Source organism: Oncorhynchus kisutch, linkage group LG13 (genome assembly GCF_002021735.2).
Source record: "Oncorhynchus kisutch isolate 150728-3 linkage group LG13, Okis_V2, whole genome shotgun sequence".
Taxonomy (NCBI): domain Eukaryota; kingdom Metazoa; phylum Chordata; class Actinopteri; order Salmoniformes; family Salmonidae; genus Oncorhynchus; species Oncorhynchus kisutch.
In genome coordinates this window covers 55,743,515-55,766,226 of record NC_034186.2, presented here as the reverse complement: position 1 = coordinate 55,766,226, position 22,712 = coordinate 55,743,515, and the positions used below count along the sequence as shown (strand labels likewise).

The 22,712-nt window shown below is 41.6% G+C and overlaps 1 protein-coding gene across 1 annotated transcript in view; it reads left to right on the top strand.

Annotated features, from left to right (window-relative positions):
• Nucleotides 1-22,087, top strand: part of LOC109902148 (mitogen-activated protein kinase kinase kinase 5) — a 28,966-nt gene extending 6,879 nt beyond the window's left edge. Inside the window, exons 9-28 of the mRNA XM_020498260.2 lie at nucleotides 1,847-1,997; nucleotides 3,603-3,707; nucleotides 4,097-4,149; nucleotides 4,873-4,968; nucleotides 5,585-5,669; nucleotides 6,338-6,471; nucleotides 7,300-7,427; nucleotides 13,794-13,930; nucleotides 15,542-15,647; nucleotides 15,808-15,965; nucleotides 16,239-16,431; nucleotides 16,826-16,997; nucleotides 17,355-17,526; nucleotides 18,094-18,279; nucleotides 18,731-18,836; nucleotides 19,024-19,267; nucleotides 19,561-19,673; nucleotides 20,375-20,472; nucleotides 20,792-20,868; nucleotides 21,155-22,087. Of these exons, the coding sequence (XP_020353849.1) occupies nucleotides 1,847-1,997; nucleotides 3,603-3,707; nucleotides 4,097-4,149; nucleotides 4,873-4,968; nucleotides 5,585-5,669; nucleotides 6,338-6,471; nucleotides 7,300-7,427; nucleotides 13,794-13,930; nucleotides 15,542-15,647; nucleotides 15,808-15,965; nucleotides 16,239-16,431; nucleotides 16,826-16,997; nucleotides 17,355-17,526; nucleotides 18,094-18,279; nucleotides 18,731-18,836; nucleotides 19,024-19,267; nucleotides 19,561-19,673; nucleotides 20,375-20,472; nucleotides 20,792-20,868; nucleotides 21,155-21,269 (2,629 nt within the window). The 3' untranslated portion in view covers nucleotides 21,270-22,087. The remainder of the gene's footprint in view (nucleotides 1-1,846; nucleotides 1,998-3,602; nucleotides 3,708-4,096; nucleotides 4,150-4,872; nucleotides 4,969-5,584; nucleotides 5,670-6,337; nucleotides 6,472-7,299; nucleotides 7,428-13,793; nucleotides 13,931-15,541; nucleotides 15,648-15,807; nucleotides 15,966-16,238; nucleotides 16,432-16,825; nucleotides 16,998-17,354; nucleotides 17,527-18,093; nucleotides 18,280-18,730; nucleotides 18,837-19,023; nucleotides 19,268-19,560; nucleotides 19,674-20,374; nucleotides 20,473-20,791; nucleotides 20,869-21,154) is intronic.
• Nucleotides 22,088-22,712: the final 625 nt, after the last annotated feature.

The window sequence follows — 22,712 nt, the reverse complement described above, 5'->3', positions numbered from 1 at the left end:
TCAGCAGTCTTATGGCTTGGGGGTAGAAGCTGTTGAGGAGCCTTTTGGTCCTAGACTTGGCACTCACGTACCGCTTGCTGTGCGGTAACAGAGAAAACCGTCTATAACTTGGGTGACTATAGTCTCTGACAATTTTATGGGCTTTCCTCTGACACCGCGTATTATATAGGTCCCGGATGGAAGAAAGCTTGGCCCCAGTGATGTACTCAAAAAACACTGATGTTGTATGCACCTTGTTTTTGAGATTGAGATGATTAGAAACCAGAATGAGAGGGCACATTTCAAAATATCTTGTTAAAGGGCCCACACAGTCATTCGGATTATCATGTAAAATAGCCTTTATATTTTTTCCCGATTTAAAAAAAATGCTCAGAATTGGAGAAAAATGCACTCTCTCTCATGTCTAACTATCAGTAAGACTGAAAAGACAGGCTGAGTGGGCAGGGAGCTAATCGGCTGAGTGGGGGGGAGCTCACCTTGACTGACATTTCTTTGAAATACTTATGTCAAGCAACTTGGACGTAAATGAGCTGTGTCGTGCCTCTGGCTATCATTAAAGGTGAAGTCTGTTATTTTATCAAATCAGTTCTCTGTAATTATTATTATTACTTGATTAAACTAATCATGTAAATTTAATTAACTAGGAAGTCGGGGCACCATGGAAAATCTTCAGATTAAAGTAAATATTTTAATATCTGATCAATTAGTCTTCAATTACTGAATTATTCTTTACCTTACGTCAGTCTCATTTCAAACGTCGTAGAATTCTTGGTTATCTGCACAAACCCACCCTACACCATGAATCATCCATAGACCAAATGGCTATTTATTTACTAACTAACTAATGTTGGGACATGGTAGAATTGGGCGGGAGAATCCCTTTGTCTTTCTGTGAAACTCTCTCTCAATTGCATGGTCAGGGAGAGTCTCTGTGGTATTTACGACCTGGGGCAATAAAACCTGGGTTTAGGAGAGTGAGAGAAAGAGAGGGGGAAGCCATGATCTACACCCAGAAAGGTCCACGTCATGACAGCGGTGTTGCAGTGAGATCATGAAGATAGCTAGCTTGTTCATCTTGTAGCTAGTTCATCTTGGACAATTTCAGTTGAAACTGGACAGGGTGAGGTCTGGGTATCCCTCATATGAGTGTAGATCATGGCTTCCCCCTCTCTTTCTCACTCTCCCTCTCCTAAACCCAGATTAAGTGTGTGTGTGTATATATATTACATGACAACTGCGTCTGAATTTTGAACGACCCTTCCCCCCCTTTTGTTCCATGATGACTAAAGAACTATCTAGCCAGTAACTAGCAGACACAGATGAAAGGGGAAACGTATAATTTTTTTGGCCATAGATGAATAGGAGAAACCTGTAATCTGATGTCACCCTGCAGTCAAATTTTGGCACCAGTAGACTAGCTAGCTATGCAAACACACCTTCTGTGCTGATGGTTACCAGGCGGTACTTATTTAAATTAGGTAAGAGAATAAGACATTACCATTGGTATATTCAAATTAGGGCTTTATGTGATGTAACACAAAGCCCTAAATAATCCCACCATCTGAATTCAAGTGTTTGACAACGGGGGAGGGGACCAGTAACTTTATGATCAGACTTGATCAATGTACCAGCAACAGTCATTTTTCATACTTAGGTCATCCAACTCTGATCTGGTTTCATCCAAATATCATCCATTTGATGAAAAACATGTTTTCTTTGCGGGACCTTTATTGTTAAAGATAGGGGAAAGGGGTCCCCTAAATGGACACTAAGAAAAATATTGGTATGGTCTCTAAGGTCAACTTTATTTTGATTTTCAAATACTTATTCGCATCTTTCTTTTGAGGTATGTGGGCTCGATCATGGAGACGTTCATCTTGTATCGTCAGTTCACCAAGCCCCCAGAGGTGAAAATGTCTAAACAGGAGACTGTGGACTTCTGGATGGAGCTGATGCTGCAAGCCTGCAAGCCTACTGTTTCCACTGACCGCTGCCCAGTAAGACCTCATCACAGCTCCCAGTACATTCAGCTTTATTTAGTTAGTGTCTTGACCGCTGCAAAGACACTCTGTCAGACTCCACCACTCCCAACACTCCCAGTTCCTAAAACCCACATTGCTTTGTGAGATCTCAATAGATTCTCTGTCTAGTATATAACAGTTCTGGGCATTCAAATTAGAGGTTGACCGACTAATCGGAATGGCCGATTAATTAGGGCCGATTTCAAGTTTTCATAACAATCGGAAATCGATATTTTTGGGTGCCGATTTGTCGATTTAAAAGAAATATATATATTATTTTTGTGTTCCTTTTATTTAAATAGGCAAGTCAGTTAAGAACACATTCTTATTTTCAATGGCAGCCTAGAAACGGTGGGTTAACTGCCTTGTGCAGGGGCAGAATGACAGATTTTCACCTTGTCAGCTCGGGGGATCCAATCTTGCAACCTTACAGTTAACTAGTCCAGCGCAATAACGACCTGCCTCTCTCTCGTTGCACTCCACAAGAAGCCTGCCTGTTACGCGAATGCAGTAAGCCAAGGTAAGTTGCTAGCTAGGATTAAATGCATCTTATAAAAAACAATCAATCATAATCTATTAACTACACATGGTTGATACACGCTAGATAATATCTAGTAATATCCAAGTATCTGACTGAGCAGTGGTAGGCAGAAGCAGGCGCGTAAACATTCATTCAAACAGCACTTTTGTGCGTTTTGCAAGCAGCTCTTCGTTGTGCGTCAAGCATTGCGCTGTTTATGACTTCAAGCCTATCAACTCCCGAGATGAGGCTGGTGTAACCGAAGTGAAATGGCTAGCTAGTTGGCGCACGGTAATAGCGTTTCAATCTTCACTCGCTCTGAGCCTTCTAGTAGTTGTTCCCCTTGCTCTGCATGGGTAACGCTGCTTCGATGGTGGCTGTTGTCGTTGTGTTGCTGTCGTTGTGTTGCTGGTTCGAGCCCAGGGAGGAGCGAGGAGAGGGACGGAAGCTATACTGTTACACTGGCAATACTAAAGTGCCTATAAGAACATCCAATAGTCAAAGGTTAATGAAAATCAAAGGGTATAGAAGGAAATAGTTCTAAAAAGGAACCACCAGCTTTCATATGTTCTCATGTTCTGAGCAAGGAACTTAAACCTTAGCTTTCTTACATAGCACATATTGCACTTTTACTTTCTTCTCCAACACTTTGTTTTTACATTATTTAAACCAAATTGAACATGTTTCATTATTTACTTGAGGCTAAATTGATTTTATTGATGTATTATATTAAGTTAAAATAAGTGTTCATTCAGTATTGTTGTAATTGTCATTATAAAAAAATAATTAAAAAAAAGGCAGATTAATAATCGGTATCGGCATTGAAAAATCAGAATCGGTCGACCTCTAATTCAAATGCAGAGCAGTAAAAACAGATTTGCTTTAACATGTATTTTAACTGCACCGTCATGGTTAGATCATTTGCTAATGAAGTTGGCACTTGGCGTCACCCTGCCGGGATAGTTTGTCACATTAACAATGTTAGGTGCCTTTCTGCAGCAGAAGTATTTATAAAAGTGAAATTTTAATGCTAAGCACCATTAACCGTTGCCGTTCCTCAGGTTCTGATCCTGGAGCCGACCAAAGTGCTCCAACCCACCATAGTGTGTGTGAGTGAGGAGGACGACAGCTGCACAGTTCAGCTCAACCACATCACACCCCTGAAGGTAAAGACCATGTTTGGCATGACAATGACCATAAGAGTTGGCTAATACAGTACAAGCAGATCTGGGACCAGGTAAACGGACCCCTACCGCCTCGTAGATATTTAACTACTGAGTTATACTGTACAGGTCTACAGTTTTCAACGTGTCAAGACATTGAAAATGGTAGTTCAGGAATGGTGTGAGACAGAATGGTGTGTTTTAAATAGAATAGGCGTGGAGTGTTTTCTTAACGGCACCACGTCAGTGATGGGGAAAGAAGACACGCCTAATGAGGAAGTGTGCGTGCGAGGCCGCCAGTGTGTGCAGGCACGTGTATACTTTGTGTGTGTGTGTGTGTTTAGGTTGTTGAGTGAGCATTTTGACAGTCTGCCATGTCTTCCCTTCCATAGAAAGGCCAGAAAGCCCAGTGGACTTTCCCTGCCTCGCAAATCCGGGGAGTGAGGTACGGTAACAGACAGTACAGAGTGTGCTAACATTTGCTGTGTGGGTGTGTGGTGTTCACGCCTGCAGCCCATACACATCATCAGGGCTAGTCTACCAGACCTAGATTTAAATACTATTTGAAATATTTCAGCGTTTGCTTTAGCCTGATGGGCGGAGTTTGCAGGTTTGCGACTACTCTATTGGTTCCATTGTGCTCAGTCAAGCCCAGCTTTAGTATTTCAAAGGATTTCAAATAGTATTTGAACCCAGGTTGCGGTCTACTGAGTCTAAACACTTTAACTGTCTGGCGGACTTGACCACTGGCCATCAGGGTGTTTTTGTCTGTGCTGTTCTCAAAGACTGTGACTGGATATGTGTGTGTGAGTCCGTGTCTATTTGGCTGTGGAGGTCACTGTGTATTTTACCCTTATTTTTTGCTTACCGAACTGCCTCCAGGGGCAGTAGATATATTTATTTCAGTTTGCATTTGCAACACTATCAACCGGTGGCTTGAAACGTATCAGTATTTCAACCTATACGAGATACAAAGAAAAGTTTTTCTCTGAATTGCAGAGCCACATATTGAATGTGTTATTATTGGCTTTTCTTGTCTTGATTCATATTCCTTTTAACTTTGTTTGCCTGCATTGCTATTTTGAGAGTACTTGTTGTGATGCCGCTCTTCGCTTTGAAGTGTTGTGTAGCTCCTAATCCTCCTCTTTAACCTTTTTGACCTGTTCAGTGTTTCCAAGTTTGATGAGCGTAGCTGCTTCCTGTATGTCCTGGAGAACTCGGATGACTTCCAACTCTGCTTTCCCAGCGAGCTGCACTGTAAAGGGTGGGTCCCACACACATACAAACACAGACACACGCTCACGCACGCACAAACACACACCAAAAGACAGCCTTTATCCCAGCTGTCTAGCAGGAACAGGCGTAACAACCAACCATATCAACCAATGATTCATTCCCCACATAAAACGTACATACAGATTGGGCCTGTTCATTCGACCATTATCACATTATTTGATTGTGTTGACATGACAACTTAATGTTTATTTTACACTGGCATATGGAAATAGAGCCTGCTTCTCTCTCCCCTTTCTGTGTGGATTGATAGGTGTATGTATTTTACATAGTGTGCTTATACAGTACATGATTATCTAGGTGTTGTGTATTGGGACACAGTAAATACTCAGTGTTATCCAAGACCTTCTGAGAAAGGAAGGAAATAGTTGGTTTTCATAGTAGTATTTGCAGAATCAGTGAAAGGCAAATAACTAGCAATTGAAAGTTCCCCTTTAATGTCATGACATATAAGATTGATAATAGTGCTGTGTACTGAATTTGTTTGTGTGTTTCAGCAGGTCTTGTCTATGACTTGCCTTGCCGGTCCATGAATATATGACTGTCTTTCCATATGATTTAGTTTCTTGTGTGTGTTTCTCCATCAGGTTCTGTGAGCTGGTCAACTCTCTCCTAAGCCAGGCAGAAGCCCCAGTGGAGTACCCCAGCGAGCTCACTGGAGGATTACTGGAGGTCAGCTAGGCTCTTTCTCAATTCATCTTTCCTCGATTTCCTCTTTTCTTGCTTCCTTCTGAAAGCGCATTGGAAACCAGGATTCGAGGGGAGAGACATTGGACCTTCTCCTCCAATACGGTTGAAAAAGGAGGTGAGGAGAAAGGATTCAAGGAATTGCGGAGAGACAAATTGAGATAGGGCCATAGAAGCCTAGAATCCTCCCTCTCGAGGCTGCTTTTCTGTTTCTGACCCCCCCTTCTACCCTACCAGTACACAAACAAGCCCTGTCATGATGGGGTCAAAAGGTGAAACGTTTCCCTTAACCGCTCCCCAATGGTTAACATATTCCGGACTCCTCATTTTTGTGTGTGTTAAGTTCCTGGTATTCACAGAACATTGGATTCAGTCCAGCATGTCACTCCAGCAAACCTGGGTTCAAATACAATTTGAAATCATTTGAAATAGTATTTCAGTTCACTGCCATTCAGAGCAGCAGAAGGTTTCTAAATTAGCATATTTTTCCATTGCTTCGCGCTCTCACTCAACCTTTTCTGTTGTGGTTGCCTGTGAAATTCTTTACAATATTTCTAACCTACACACTCTAAAACATTTTTTTTAATGAAACACACATTTGGTTTCACATCCGTCTTCCTGTTGAATTAAACCTTCTCCCTTACCTCCTGCAGTTTATCTATGAGACCAGCGAAAACGGAGACAAGGTGGTTCTGGGTAAAGGAACCTATGGCGTGGTGTATGCTGGGAGGGACCTGAGCAACCAAGTCCGCATCGCCATCAAGGAGATCCCAGAGAAAGACCGAACGTATGGAAAACACATTTCCCCTTTTTAATTTGTTTTTGCATGGTCCCAGATCTGTTTTTTCTGTATTGTCAAACAATGACCATACTTGTTGACACGATAAAACAGATCTGGGACCAGGCTACATTTCCCCCCCCCCCCCCCCCTTTTTTTCTTCTTTTCATTTCTTGGTCCCAGATCTGTTTTTGCTGTATTGTCAAACAATGACCATACTTGTTGACACGACAAAACAGATCTGGGACCAGGCTACTTTTCTTTGCACATTATACCATTAAACCCAATTATTATCTGAGCCTAATATGTATAATGTATTATATAATTGTGAGTGAAACGATTCACGATTAATGAATGTGCATATGTTTTCCTCAACATTCCAAATGTGTAATGTTTGTCCAGTATCCCCATAGCTACACAGGAATCTACTCCCTGAAGAGATGGATGTCTATTTAGATTTCCCCATTCCTTGTTTACGAGCCTTCGACCTCGACTAAGAGCTTAGCCCCATAGTTCAAGAAATGTTAATACTAAGTTCCTCTGCAGAACTAATGGCCACATAGGCCAAAGCAGCACATGACAGGTGATTTGTAAAGCTCTCATCATATTCATACAGTATGTATGGGTCACAGCTACACCATGTCAGCACAACTGCCAGATTAGAGTGTGAATTTAGTTGATTTTCAATGACGGCACAGCTAGCACTAACATTGTTTATGTTTTGTAGCAATGTTGTTATAACTGCAGATGAACACAATGTCCCATTTGCTAATGCTATGCTAAATCTAGTGCCAATGCTAACTGTTGGTTCTCTCCCCATCTGCGTGTGAATCTCAGTTACTCCCAGCCTCTGCATGAGGAGATAGCTCTGCACAAGAGGCTGAAGCACAGGAACATCGTTCAGTACCTGGGCTCTATGAGTCAGGACGGCTTCATCAAGATCTTTATGGAGGAGGTTCCTGGAGGTACAGAGGATAGAAATATAATTTATTTAATTATATATTAAAATCTCATTCTGTTTCTATGGTCCCATAAACCAGGTCACATAGAACCAGTTTGTTCAGTGTTCTAATTTTGATTTTTGTGCCTGTCTACTACAAATTAGTAGTCTTTAGACAAGTCTTTATATCACTCCTTCACTCAGTATGTACAGTATTCATTCATTCTCTCACTGACGAAAGCTTTGGTAATCTTATACTGTCCTGCTTTAACTTTTAAACTGCCGTACAACTAATGGTTTCAGTCTTCACTTCTCAGTTTGTGTGTCTCTCTACTACTCATTCTCCTTCCTTCAATCTCTGTCTACACACTCTGGTACTGTATTCTCTCATCAATCATTTCACTATTGCTCATCTTTCTCTGCCCCCCTAATTATGAAACTGTCACATGTGCCGAATACTATAGGTGTAGACTTTACCGTGAAATGTTTAATTACAAACCTTTTCCCACCAATGCAGAGTTAAAAAAGAATACAAAAAAATACAATTAAATAGCATAAAAGGAAATGTTAACACAATAAAATAACTAATGAGGATATATACAGTTGAAGTCAGAAGTTTACATACTCCTTAGCCAAATACATTTAAACTCAGTTTTTCACAATTCCTGACATTTAATCCTTGTATAAATACCCTGTCTTAGGTCAGCTAGGATCACCCCTTTATTTTAAGAATGTGAAATGTCAGAATAATAGTAGAGAGAATTATTTATCTCAGCTTTTATTTCTTTCATCACATTCCCAGTGGGTCAGAAGTTTACATACTCAATTAGTATTTGGTAGCGTTGCCTTTAACTTATTTTACTTGGGTCAAACATTTCAGGTAGCCTTCCACAAGCTTCCCACAATAAGTTGGGTGAATGTTGGCCCATTCCTCCTGACAGAGCTGGTGTAACCGAGTCAGGTTTGTAGGCCTCCTTGCTCGCACATGCTTTTTCAGTTCTGCCCACAAATTTTCTATGGGATTGAGGTCAGGGCTTTGTGATGGCCACTCCACTACCTTGACCTTGTTGCCCTTAAGCCATTTTGCCATAACTTTGGAAGTATGCTTGGGGTCATTGTCTATTTGGAAGACCCATTTGCGACCGAGCAACACAATTCTTTCCACATAAGTTTCCTACCTCATGATGCCATCTATTTTGTGACGTACACCAGTCCCTCCTGCAGCAAATCACCCCCACAACATGATGCTGCCACCCCCGGGCTTCACGGTTGGGATGGTGTTTTTTGGCTTGCAAGCCTCCCCCTTTTTAGTCCAAACATAAAGATGGTCATTATGGCCAAACAGTTCTATTTTTGTTTCATCAGACCAGAGAACATTTCTCCAAAAAGTACAATCTTTGTCCCCATGTGCAGTTGCAACCCGTAGTCTGGCCTTTTTTTTATGGCAGTTTTGGAGCAGTGGCTTCTTCCTTGCTGAGCGGCCTTTTCAGGTTATGTCGATATAGGACTTGTTTTACTGTGGATATAGATACTTTTGTACCTGTTTCCCCCAGCATCTTCACAAGGTCCTTTTGCTGTTGTTCTGGTATTGATTTGCACTTTTCGCACCAAAGTACGCTCATCTCTAGGAGACAGAACGCGTCTCCTTCCTGAGAGGTATGACGGCTGCGTGGTCCCATGGTGTTTATACTTGTGTGCTATTGTTTGTAGAGATGAACGTGGTACCTTCAGGTGTTTGTAAATAGCTCCCAAGGATGCACCGGACTTGTGGAGGTGTACAATTATTTTGAGGTCTTGGCTTATTTCTTTTGATTTTCCCATGATGTCAAGCAAAGAGACAGAGTTTGAAGGTAGGCCTTGAAATACATCCACAGGTACAACTCCATTTGACTCAAATTATGTTAATTAGCCTAAGTTTTCTAAGCTGTTTAAAGGCACAGTCAACTTAGTGTATGTAAACTTCTGACCCACTGGAATTGTGATACAGTGAAAATAAGTGAAATCATCTCTCTTTAAACAATTGTTGGAATAATTACTTGTCATGCACATCGTAGATGTCCTAATGGACTTGCCAAAACTCTAGTTTTGTTAACAAGAAATTTGTGGAGTGGTTGAAACACTTAGGTTGGAGTCATTAAAACTAGTTTATGTAAACTTCCAACTTCAACTGTACAAGGAGTACCAGTACTGAGTCAATGTGCAGGGGTACGAGGTAGTTGAGGTGTTTGCGGTAATATGTAGGGGTAAAAGTGACTAGACAATCAGGATAGATAAGAAACAGAATAGCAGCAGTGTGAGTGCGTGTGGCTTCAATATGCGTGTGTGTGTCTGGAGTGTCAGTGTAGTATGCTTGAGTGTGTGGGTAGAGTCCAGTGAGTGTTCATAAAGCCAGTGCAAGAATGTCAGTACAAAAAAATGGAGGTCAATGTAAATAGTCTGGGTAGCCATTTGAGTAACTGTTTAGCAGTCTTGCGGCTTGGGGGTCTTACGACTTGGTGCTCCGTTACCGCTTGTGCAGTAGCAGAGAGAACGGTCTATGACTAGGGTGGCTGGGGTCTCTTAGACAATTTTTAGGGCCTTCATCTGACACCGCCTTGTATAGATGGAAGGGAGCTTGGCCCCAGTGATGTACTGGGCTGTACGCACTACCCTCTGTAGCGCCTTGCAGTCAGATCCCAAGCAGTTGCCATACCAAGTGGTGATGCAGTCAGTCAATATTCTCTCATTTTTGAGGATCTGAGGGCCCATGCCAAATATTTTCAGCCTCTTGAGGGGGAAAAAGGCGTTGCCATCACACCCATGTTGGGAAGCATCACTGACTCTGGACTATGGAGCTATCACATAAGTGAGAGTAAAGAGGAGGGGATAGCATTCATATGTTAGAATTATACAGTGCATTCGAAAAGTATTCAGACCCCTTGACTTTTCCACATTTTGTTATGTAACAACGTTATTCTAAAATGTATTAAATTGTTTTTTTCCCCCCTCATCAATCTATATACAATAGCCCATAATGACAAAGCAAAAACAGTTTTTTAGACATTTTTGCAGATGTATAAAAAAAACAAATCACATTTACTCAAGTATTCAGACCCTTTACGCAGTACTTTGTTGGAACACCCTTGGCAGCGATTACATCCTTGAGTCTTCTTGATTGGGTGTGATGCTACAAGCTTGGCACACCTGTATTTGGGGAGTTTCTCCCATTCTTCTCTGCAGATCCTCTCAGAAGGGGAACCTTTGCCCCAGTCTGAGGTCCTGAAAGCTCTGGATTAGCTTTTCATCAAGGATCGCTCTGTACTTTGCTCCATTCATCTGTCCCTTGATCCTGACTAGTCTCCCAGTCCCTGCCGCTGAAAAACATCCTCACAGCATGATGCTGCCACCACCACGCTTCACCGTAGTGTAACGCAGGTCAACTAATGTTGAGTACTTATCCTTACTAGTGAGATTCCAGTAACCAATCATATTATACTATATTGCTATGTTTTAAATTGAGCGATATTACAAATCAGCTGTCAGAAGCTGCATGACGTGCAGTTTATTTTGAGCCAAACAATATTCTCTTAGTCCCTCTCCTAACCTCACGTTATACACCAGTTGGCGCCAACATGCTGAAAAAGAGCTAGAACGGAACGTGATGAGCTGCCGCCATTCCATGGAAGAAAAATGTCATTTCGAATCGTTGAAGTTTTATAAAACTGAACTAAAAAGAGAGACCTGGATATTAACACTCACTTATCTGTACGAACGTGCTGTGAAGCGATTGAGGGAACGGTTGATGCCAGGATTTGTTGAGTTTTCATAAGGAAAACGAGCTGCTAATGATTAGGCTAGCTAAACTATTGCTAGCATTTTGTGCGCGTTCATACTGAACCAAGCATACGCACAAGCCATTAACATTTAGGCTAGCTCAGCTATCGATCAATTGAAATGGCAAACGTTAGTGAGCATGCTAATCATGCATGGCGAACTATTTTCGTTTTCATACTATCATGAAATGTGATTAACTAGTATCACAATCCATTTTGGTACACCTATGTTTTAGATTACTTTATAATAAATGATGTGTAGGTGTAAGCACTAGTATTTTAAATTTACCCAGGTTAGTTTATTGATCAGTCCACGTGAGCCTGGTGCTATAGTCAAAATACTTTACACTTTTAAGTTTGATTTCTTTGTCTTGTAAGACATTAAAGCTAAGCACTATATTAATGGTTATATGAAAGATACTTATAGTGTGTGTGTGTGTGTGTATATATATATTTGACCCCACGGGGTGAGATCTTGTGTGGAGCCCCAGATCGAGGGAGATTATCAGTGGTCTTGTATGTCTTCCATTTCCTAATAATTGCTCCCACAGTTGATTTCTTCAAACCAAGCTGCTTACCTATTGCAGATTCAGTCTTCCCAGCCTGGTGCAGGTCTACAATTTTGTTTCTGGTGTCCTTTGACAGCTCTTTGGTCTTGGCCATAGTGAAGTTTGGAGTGTGACTGTTTGAGCTTGTGGACAGGTGTCTTTTATACTGATAACAAGTCCAAACAGGTGCCATTAATACAGGTAACGATTGGAGGACAGAGGAGCCTCTTAAAGAAGAAGGTACAGGTCTGTGAGAGCCAGAAATCTTGCTTATTTGTAGGTGACCATAAATACTTATTTTCCACCATAATTTGCAAATAAATTCATAAAAACATCCTACAATGTGATTTTCTGGATTTCCCCCCCTCATTTTGTCTGTCATAGTTGAAGTGTACCTATGATGAAAATTACAGGCCTCATCTTTTTAAGTGGGAGAACTTGCACAATTGGTGGCTGACTAAATACTTTTTTGCCCCACTGTATATGCACTGTCAACTGTGGGACATTTATTTAGACAGGTTTGTGCCTTTCCAAATCATGTCCAATCAATTGAATTTACCACAGGTGGACTCCAATCAAGTTGTAGAAACATCTCAAGGATGATTCATGGAAATAAGATGCACCTGAGCTCAATGTTGAGTCTCATAGCAAAGGGTCTGAATACTAATGGCAATAAGGTATTTAAACAAACATTAATACATTTGCAAACATGTCTTACCATGTTTTCGCTTTGTCATTATGGGGTATTGCGTGTAGATTGATGTGGGGGAAAAATGTAACCCATTTTAGATTAAGGCTGTAGCATAACAAAATGTGGAAGTCAAGGGGTCTGAATGCACTGTAAAAAAGGACAGTACAAATCCCTACAATTTCAGCTACACACTGTTGTGAAGGCTTAGTGAAACTCACTGGAATATTACGAAATGATCATATTTCAGTTTTCAGGAAGTCTGGAGGTCTTGTGTGTGTGTGTGTGTAACTCAATGCAATAGCTACAGGCAGGATATCACACCGGATGTGTGGGTGTTTCCAGTATCCCAGCGATAGAGGAAAAATGAATTTCACAATGCAATCAAGTCACTGATGTACCAGTGTTAAAGAAAGTGAAAATACTTTAAAAAGTAATGTTTTATTTCAGCTTCTGACATTTTATCTTTGAATATTCTGGGCCTTGTTTCCCAGAGCCTTCGTAGCGTTAAGATCATCATTAGAACCTTCTTACGATGTATGTTTCGTAGCTGAGGTGTTTCCCAGTTCCTTCGTTAGTAACGTGGCACATCTAGTGATCGAGACCACTCGTAGCACAGCCAAAGTGCATCATTAGGTGCTTTTTTGTTGTTGTTGCCCTTTCGCATCACTTTATTCACAGAATATCTTCGCTAAACACAGCATAAACATCTCGATTTTTTCTGACTGACTGTGACGGCTGTTATCTTCAGAACTAAGTTGACTACAAATACAACAAGTTAAGAATAAAATGATGCTTGGAATGAAAACCGAGATGACTGCATTAAAAGATGCATAGCCTGCATGGGCTATTTCCATCAATTGAGTTCTATTTTTCGACTAGGGTATTGTCTATTATTTTTGCTTAAGTGTTTCATGTGTGACAACGTGGTCAATAATGTGCCCAATCTGTGATGTAGTGAGGTATTGTTGGGTAAGCATAATAAGCTGCCTCAATAGCCTATTTTCAGCCGTAGGTGGTAATATCTCTAGGAGCTGATCCTTGGTCAGTATTGTGGAATCGTTTTAATGTTAAGATTTGAATGGAGAAATCTGACCTAAAAGCAGTGCTGCTTTTCTTTTGATCCTATCAGTGTCGATACGTGGTATAACAACGCACTAAGCAAATGTTGTCTGGGAAACACTCGTAAAGTTATCTCATGAATAACGATGTGTCTGGTACGTCATTGTAACGCTTAAGTTACATCGCAACTGGGAAACGTGGCCCAGAGGTGTTGCGAATCCTAAATTGAACCCCTTGCATATCTAACTGTAACCCATTCCAATGTCATCTCTCCCATGTAGGAAGCTTGTCCTCTCTCCTGCGTTCCAAATGGGGACCCCTGAAAGACAACGAGGCCACCGTCATTTTCTACACCAAACAGATCCTTGAAGGGCTTAAGTACCTCCATGACCACCAGATAGTCCACAGAGACATCAAGGTGAGGTGTCCTCAAGGAGACTGTTTGTTGCTGCTGCTAAATAAATGTTCAAAAAAGTACCAATGCCACAGCAGATTTTAATTCACACAGTCCGAGCTGGTTGTGTTGGAGTGAAACAGGAAGGGACTTCCTGGACTTGAGAAATGCTCCTTTATTATTTCCATTTCTAAACGTTTTGCTACTTTGTGCCCCACTGAGCATGAACCTGGTGTATGTTGCTTACTCAAAACATGGTAACACAGTAGTTATGGGGAAAGTGGATCCAGTGGAATCGACCGATTTTATGATTTTTCTAATCGGACGTTTAAAAAAATAAATGTATATATTTGTAATAATGACAATTACAACAATACTCAATGAACAGTTTTTTATTTTAACTTAATATAATGCATAAATAAAATATATTTAGTCTCAAATAAATAATGAAACCTATTCAATTTGGTTTTAATAATGCAAGAACACCGTGTTGAAGAAAGTAAAAGTGTGCCATGTAAAAAAGCTAACGTTTACGTTCCTTGCTCAGAACATGAGAACATATGAAAGCTGGTGGTTCAATATTCCCAGTTAATAAGTTTTAGGTTGTAGTTATTATAGGAATTATAACACGTCGGCTGTTTCTCTCTATACCATTTGTATTTCATATACCTTTAACTATTGGATGTTCTTATAGGCACTTTAGTATTGCCAGCCTAATCTCGGGAGTTGATAGGCTTGAAGTCATAAACAGCACTGTGCTTCAAGCATTGCTAAGAGCTGCTGGCAAATGCAGTAGTGTGCTGTTTGAATGAATGCTTACGAGCCTGCTGCTGCCTACCACTGCTCAGACTGCTCTATTAAATATCAAATCAGACTTAATTATAATATAATAAACACAGAAATTACAAGACTTTGCTCATTAATATGGTCAAATACGGAAACTATCATTTCGAAAACAAAAGTTTATTTTTTCAGTGCAATATTGCACCGTTACGTATTTTATCGAACGGGTGGCAACCCTAAGTCTAAATATTGCTGTTACATTGCACAACCTTCAATGTTATGTCATAATTATGTAAAATTCTGGCAAATTAGTGTACAGTTCGCAACGAGCCAGGCGGCCCAAACTGTTGCATATACCCTGACTCTGCTTGCACTGAATGCAAGAGAAGTGACACAATTTCCCTACTAAATATTGCCTGCTAACATGAATTTCTTTTAACTAAATATGCAGGTTTAAAAAATATATACTTCTGTGTATTGATTTTAGGAAAGGCATTGGTTTTTATGGTTAGGTACATTTGTGCTAAGATTGTGCTTTTTTCGGCAATGTGTTTTTGTTAAATCATCACCCGTTTGGCGAAGTTGAAGTAGGTTGTGATTCGATGATAAATTAACACACACAGCATTGATTATATGCAATGCAGAACAAGCTAGTTAACCTAGTAATATCATCAACCTTGTGTAGTTAACTAGTGATTATGTGAAGATTGATTGTTTTTTATAAGATACGTTTAATGCTAGCTAGCACCTTACCGTGGCTCCTTGCAGCCACAAGGTGCCCTAATTAATTGGCCATGCCGATTTTAATTGGTCGACCTCTACAGTGTAAAAAAACGAGTCATTTTCTCACAGGGTGACAACGTGTTGATTAACACCTACAGTGGTGTTCTCAAGATCTCTGACTTTGGCACCTCGAAACGACTGGCGGGAATCAACCCCTGCACAGAGACCTTTACAGGTGTGTGTATGTTTCATGCTTGTGTATGAGTGTGGTTGGGTATGTGGCCATGCTTTTTGCATATGAAATTATATTTGACTTTCTTGGTATGAATATTATTTACATGTGTTGTCTACATGTTTGTGTAGCCAGGTGTCTAAACGTCTCTGTGGTGTTTTAGGGACCCTGCAGTACATGGCTCCAGAGATCATCGACCAGGGCCCGCGGGGTTATGGGAAGCCTGCAGACATCTGGTCCTTGGGCTGTACCATCATAGAGATGGCCACGGGGAAACCACCCTTCCACGAGCTGGGCAGCCCACAGGCAGCCATGTTCAAGGTAATCTTTCTCTTGGAAACCAGAAGGTTTGATAATTAGTATGTTATTACATTGTAACCTATACTTTATTAGTACTTGTGAATACTAGATAAATACTGGACTGTAAAGAATTTTACCAGCTGAAACCAGGGTTGTGTTCAGAAAGCTTCAAACTGAAGATATACTGAAACAGGGAGGGACTACCTGAACATGTCCATTGCAAAATGTTTTCCGTTGCGTGTCCTACTGAACACAACCTTGAAGTGTACGTACTCTGTTTCCATCTCCCTCTAGGTTGGTATGTTCAAGATCCACCCGGAGGTGCCGGAGTGTATGTCAGCTGAGGCCAAAGGCTGCATCATGAGCTGCTTCACACCGGACCCAGACAACAGGGCCACGGCCTCTGAGCTGCTCAAGGATTCCTTCCTCAAATCCACCTCCCGGAGGAAGGCCAAGCCAGAGCCTGAAACACTGCCTACAGATGCTGGTGAGTCATCTTCATTGTTATTGTAATCATCATAATCAGAGAGAGTGTTATTTTAATCATCATATTTATCATTTCTATAGTCATCATCATCAGCGCCAGAGTCCAGTCTTGTGGTAGCACTGCCTACTCTGGACCACATACCCCCTCGACGATGGGAACACAATCCCTTTCCTGGCCTCTCAGGCTGGCTGTTCTTTTACAAATACATATAAAATACAAAAAGGGGATCCTAATTTCAATCACCACACTCATTATTTTCATAATTGTCTGAACTATGAATTATTATAGCCCTTGTCTGTGTATAGTCTTCCTAATTCAGAAACGCTACGTTCATCGCCATTCCGTCACCATTATTGGGGTAATTAATGACTCTGTCCTGCTTTGTGTCCTGTAGGTGACATCTACCAGCGGAGTATGTCTGTCCCAGTGTCTATACGTGTGACAGATACCGACAGGGACACTGACAGGATGGACCTGTCATGCTCATGGGACCTCCGGAGGACCATCTCCCCCCTCAGAGGAAAGGACATTACAAAGAGCCCACCCAGCACCAGAGGCTTCCTGCCGTAGGTCAAAACATCCTATACCCTCTGGTTCCCCATTCGATTACATCAGATTTGTGAAGCAACTTCATTGTAGATCATTGCCTTACTGTAAATGCAATACAATGCCATAGATAACCTCAAGATCGACCATGGCTTTTCTTAAATTGTCTGAAAAATCCAGCTGCTCTGTGATGAGCTTCCACCATGTGGTCTTATTTTTCAAACACTGCAGATAGAGGGGGGAGTAGAGGAGAGGTCAGATTTTCAAGCGATTGAGATGGAGCCCATGCTATATATTGCCAAAGACCATATTTGTATGGCAGAATGTTTTATCTATGTGACATTGGTGTATATCTGTCTCCCCCTTGTGGTGGACAGGGTGTCAGAGGAGCCCAGTACTGTGGACATGACGGCTAGTCCAGCCACGTCAGGGGAGAACCTGGGCCTGTTCCTACTGAGGAAGGACAGCGAGAGGAGGGCCACACTGCACAGGATCCTCACTGAGTACATCACCGACGTGGTGCACAACATCCAGAACACACTACCTCAGGTAGAGAGCGAGAGATCTTGGGCTCTATGTATCAAGAGTGTCAGAGTAGGAGTGCTGATTTAGGATCTGTTTTGCCTTTTAGATCATAATGAATAAGACAGGATGGACCTGATCTTAGATCAGTACTTCTAGTATTTTACCATTTTTGATTATGGGCCCAGAGAAGGGTCTATCCCTAATTGAGATGGTCAACTCCTGATAAATGCAATGGCTTAGGATTGTTATGAGGGCATGCACCCAACCGATCTGAGCATGCATATATCTAGAGCAATTAAAGACAATGTATGGTGAAATAATATGTCACTTAGCAGACTTAGTCATGCGTGCATACGTTTTACGTCTGGATAGTTCCAGGAAAGTGAACCCACTACCCTGGCGTTACAAGCACCATGCTTTACCAACTGAGCTACACAGGACCACAAGGCACTTAAACAGAGTATACCATTATCAGGAGTCTGCTGGACATGTTAGGTGTGAAAGAATGAGTGTTTATGTCTGCATTTTTACATTTGTAGGTTTCTTTGCCTATAATTATTTTATCGCGTTTCCTCTCTCCTTGCCTCTAAGCAAACAGACGTTGGGTCCGTGACCTCAGAGCACATCTCTGAGCTGATTGGCTGCCTGCGGGAGAACATCCGCTCTCCAGACAGAAGGCACCTGACCAACAGCCTGGTGAAGTTGCGCTCCACACTGCTTGCTACTGCAGTACCCCTCAAAAACCTGCGAGCTGTGCTCTTCAGCTTCCAGGATGCGGTAGGTCACTGGAGGTCACGGTTGTGTTCATTAGGGTATGCAACGGAAAACATTATAAACGTCTTGCAACATCTTATTGGACTAGTTCAGGTAGTCCCTCCCTGTTTTTTGATTTATTTGGTACATAATGAACATTACCCAGGAGTTGCAAAGCCAGTCCTTGAGGGCAGTAGCCCTGCCAGTTTCCATTTCTCCCTGGCATGTAAACGATTGCGTACTGTCATTGATTGGCCATATATTTCACACACATGGTTCCTCAAGTATTAGATAGTTAGTAATCACAAGGCAAGGGTGGATGTGGAATTAAACAGGGGGAGTCTTATATGTGTCAATAGGCAAGAGATTTACCACTCGACCACAGGCTCTGTGTCACACCCAGTAGTATTGTGCTAACCCATTCTTCTCACTCCCTCGTGTGTGTGTGTGTGTGTGTGTGTGTGTGTGTGTGCAGGTGAAAAAGGTGTTGAGGCAGCAGCGGGTGAAACCTCACTGGATGTTTGCTCTGGATAACCTTCTGAGGCAGGCTGTACAGGACGCCATCACTGTGCTGTTACCAGGTAAGAACCAGCAGAGTCTGGCCTAATTCCATCTCAACTTCTATCAGTTGTTTAGACATGGAAATTCCTCATAGAACTACAGTTCAATTTCAAGATATGAGTCCCAACCCCGCCATTCAAATACCTCACCAACCCCCGTCCCACCTCCACACACACACTTGCTCACACACACCTCGATGACTTTCAGAGCTCAAGCTTCAGCTGCAGTCTTCCTTTGAGACGGAGGAGAGTAGCCCAGAAAGAGAGCAGCAGCCCAGTGAGCTAGCAGAGCTTTTGCCTGCAGTCCTCTCAGATGACCAGGTGGCGGCGCCAGCCGACACAGAGCCCATAGAGGAGGTTTCAGAAAGCCCCTGCTTACCCAATGGCCTCCAGTACAACACTAACTGTCCCCTCAGTCAGGAACTGAGAGATCTACGGCTAGAGACACGCAGGTTCAGTACCATTTACTTAGCTGTTTATATTACATTGCTTTTTGGCGTGGCATAAATGCATCTGTGTTGTCATTTTATTCTTTGTTCCACCTTTTAACGTGGGGGTTTCCTTTTTTTTTCACCTTTTAGTATAATGGGCTTTAAAATGTAAAGAAAATAAGGTCATTTCTACAGATTCAGTGAACAAGGATTACATTGCAACCAGTTACAAAATGGACAGTGAAGTGATATGTGTAAATAGTGAAATGTACTGTTATTTCAGGCCTGGTCCATAACGACTAAGTGTGTTTTAGACTGCTGACCCAGCTGAGTGAGAAAGAGAGGGAATACCAGGAGCTACTGAGGAACTCTGTCCAGAGTAGACAGGGTCAGATCGACACTACCAGGAACACATCAGAACCCACAGGTAATGTTTTCAGCTCCTACTCCACCCCGAAGCAGTCTGACTATTGCTAATGTCAGCACATTTGAAGGCTAGAGTGTTGGTAAAGATTGTAGGTTTGGGCGAGGTACCTTAGTGAGCCAAATTCTGTGTCACTCTGCCACACCTTAGTATGTAGCAAGGCCAAACACTCCTTGCCCAACAAGTAATGGATATCAGCTGTTAAATCCTCTTGTGTGTTTTTGTATACATGTAGATACTGGAGGTTGAAGGCCCACAAGTTACAGCCTGCCTACTGTAATATTCCTAAAATGGAGATATGTAAATGCCATTGAGACACTTGGTAGGCCTTGTGATTCACACCCTGTGTTTCTAGATCTATCTCCACACCTCACCCTCAGGCAGTTGATTTCTGCTCTACTGGTTTGAGTTTAAGGCGTATAGCTCATTGCTGCTGAGATACGAGAGTTCGAACCAGATGTGTCAGTCATAATAATGATTTAGAAACTGGCATAGGAAAATGTTGGACTGTTTTTGTTTATTAGACCCTAATTACCTTATTTCCCCATGTTAACATATACTGTCGCGATTAGCCCAGACTGGGGCTAACAGCTTAACCATTACTGAAAATCTGTATTTGAAATACTCATACTGTTCAGCTTAGTAGCATGATGGTGCAAACTGGTGACCAGATCATGCCGACTTGTCTTCTCATGCTCCTGTAGATACAGAGTTGTCCCTGCAGATTAGTTCGAACTCAGAAGTCAAGTCCTTGGTTTGCTGGCTGAAGGCTATCCCAGTAGATCAGGACACCATAGACAAGGTAAGGAACTTCAAAAATACCTTGTGATTTAATGATGTGGGATTGGTTACCAAAATATGGTGTGACTTGATTGATGGGTAACTACATGCATGGAATAAACCATCTAATTGGTGAAAAGAGTGAGCCTTATTCACATTATAATAATATGACAAGTCACAAAAGTCTAGACCACGAAAAATCTGAAAAAAGAGGACGTAATCCATTATGACAATATTCTCTTTATGATGTAGCTCAGTTTCAGTCAGTGTTTGCGTGAGGCTAGAGGCTTGTTCTCACCGACGTTGTGTAAGTAGAATTCATGCTGTGCTTTTGTTTCTAGTTACTCTCTCACGAGTTCACCTTGGACTGTCTCCTCACCATGGCCTGCAGGGATGACTTGATGTACTGTGCCATAAGGTGACCTGCCTCCTCCAATCATGTTCACACATCCTTAAAGCAGAAGCAGGAAACAACTGATCTGCGCTTCATGAGGGAAAACCCGCTGTTCTCTGTTTGGATGGTTATGTTAATTCAAAGGACTGTGAAAGTACTGTGGATTGCTGAGATTTGTCTATGTGGATACATGTGGATGTGACTAGGGATCTGTGCAGTGTGAGGGTGTATGGATGTGACACACACCCACACACACAAAGGGTCTGTACCGTAATGGTTGTTTTCTTTACTGTATCTGTTTCGTCCACAGAGGAGGGATGCTGTGTCGTATCTGGGCGGCCATCACAACATGGAGGAAGTCACAGCTCAAATCTCAGCTCAGCACACACTCTGAAGAGAGCGAGGACACATTCTCGGATGGGTAGTCACATGTTCCATGAATAGGCTGGTCCTATAAGCACAACATGGTACAGATTTACTGAGTGTGAATTTATCTCATAGTTAAGGTTGTGTGTGTGTGTGTGTGTGTGTGTGTGTGTGTACGCATGTGCAGTTTTCTGAGAACAAGATGATCATGTCATAAAAAGTGAACCTACCTTAGTATTTCCCCAAAGTTGTTATATTGAAACTGAAATGGTTACAGAAAGATGGATGAACAGTAAAGGATGTTTTTCTGTCATTTCTTATTGTGAATACCTATACTTATAAACGGGTTTGAGAAATCTGCAATCTGATTGGCTGAAATAGCGTTCTAAACCATTTGACAATTCTCTGATATTTGAAATGCATATGCAGGGGAAAGGGGAATATTTAGGGCCAACAGCTGTCATATTTTTACCTCCATGCCTCCATGGATACTTTATATTCCCTTATTAGTTTGGTGTGTAGTATAAAACAAAATAACTTATTTCTATTGTACCTCTTTAATGTACACCATTTCTGAGATCTTAGAAGGGCCTAAAGCTTGAAGAAAAGGTATGTTATTGATGGTAAATATACACTTTTGCGAGTCTGCACTGGTCATTAAAATAAGCGGGAATAGTGGTGGTGTCTGTAAGATGTGTATATGGGTCTTTTGATAAAGAAAGGTGCCAATGTTCATCTCTATAATTTATAGCCATGCTAAACATTTCTGAAGAATGGAAAAGATAAACAGCTTCTATATGTTTTTATAGTTTATAAAATACAATGGGTCCTGTCAAGAAAATTGATGATCAATAATTAAATCTATATAATCTGTGAATTTATCAAGCATTTTGTTTGGCTGAGGGAAAACTAGCCATCAAATGCTTGCTTTCTCTGTCCTTGTTTCCTTCACTCCTTGCCTCTCTGAATGTGCATTGGGGCCCGAGGGGAGGATCCTTCACTCCTCTCCCACAATGTGCTTTGAAAGGGAGGTGAGGAAACAAGGGGAGAATCTCAATTGCATCCTCACGTCCTCTCGCCGCCTCAAAGTCCATTGGATTAAAAAGGTGAGAGGGGAGTGAAGGAGACGAGGACAGAGGATGCGACGAATCAAGGAAATGCAATTGAGATTCTTCCAAGGACAGAGGAAGCAAGTATTTGACAGATGGTGACAGTGAGTGAGGGACTGAGCTACCATAATACCCATGGGTGGTGACATGGTGAAAGATCCACCTTCCTTGGCTGAATTTTTTCCCATATTGCTTACACCTTACAATCCTCTCAGATTTACATTTGTACATTTTAGTCATAAAGCAGACACACTTTTCCATTGACAATTTACAGGAGGAATGAGGGTTAAGTGCCTTGATTAAAGGCACATCAACAGAATTTTCACATAGCTCAGGGATTCAAACCAGCAACCTTTCAGTTACTGGCCCAAACGTTCTTAACCACTTTGACTA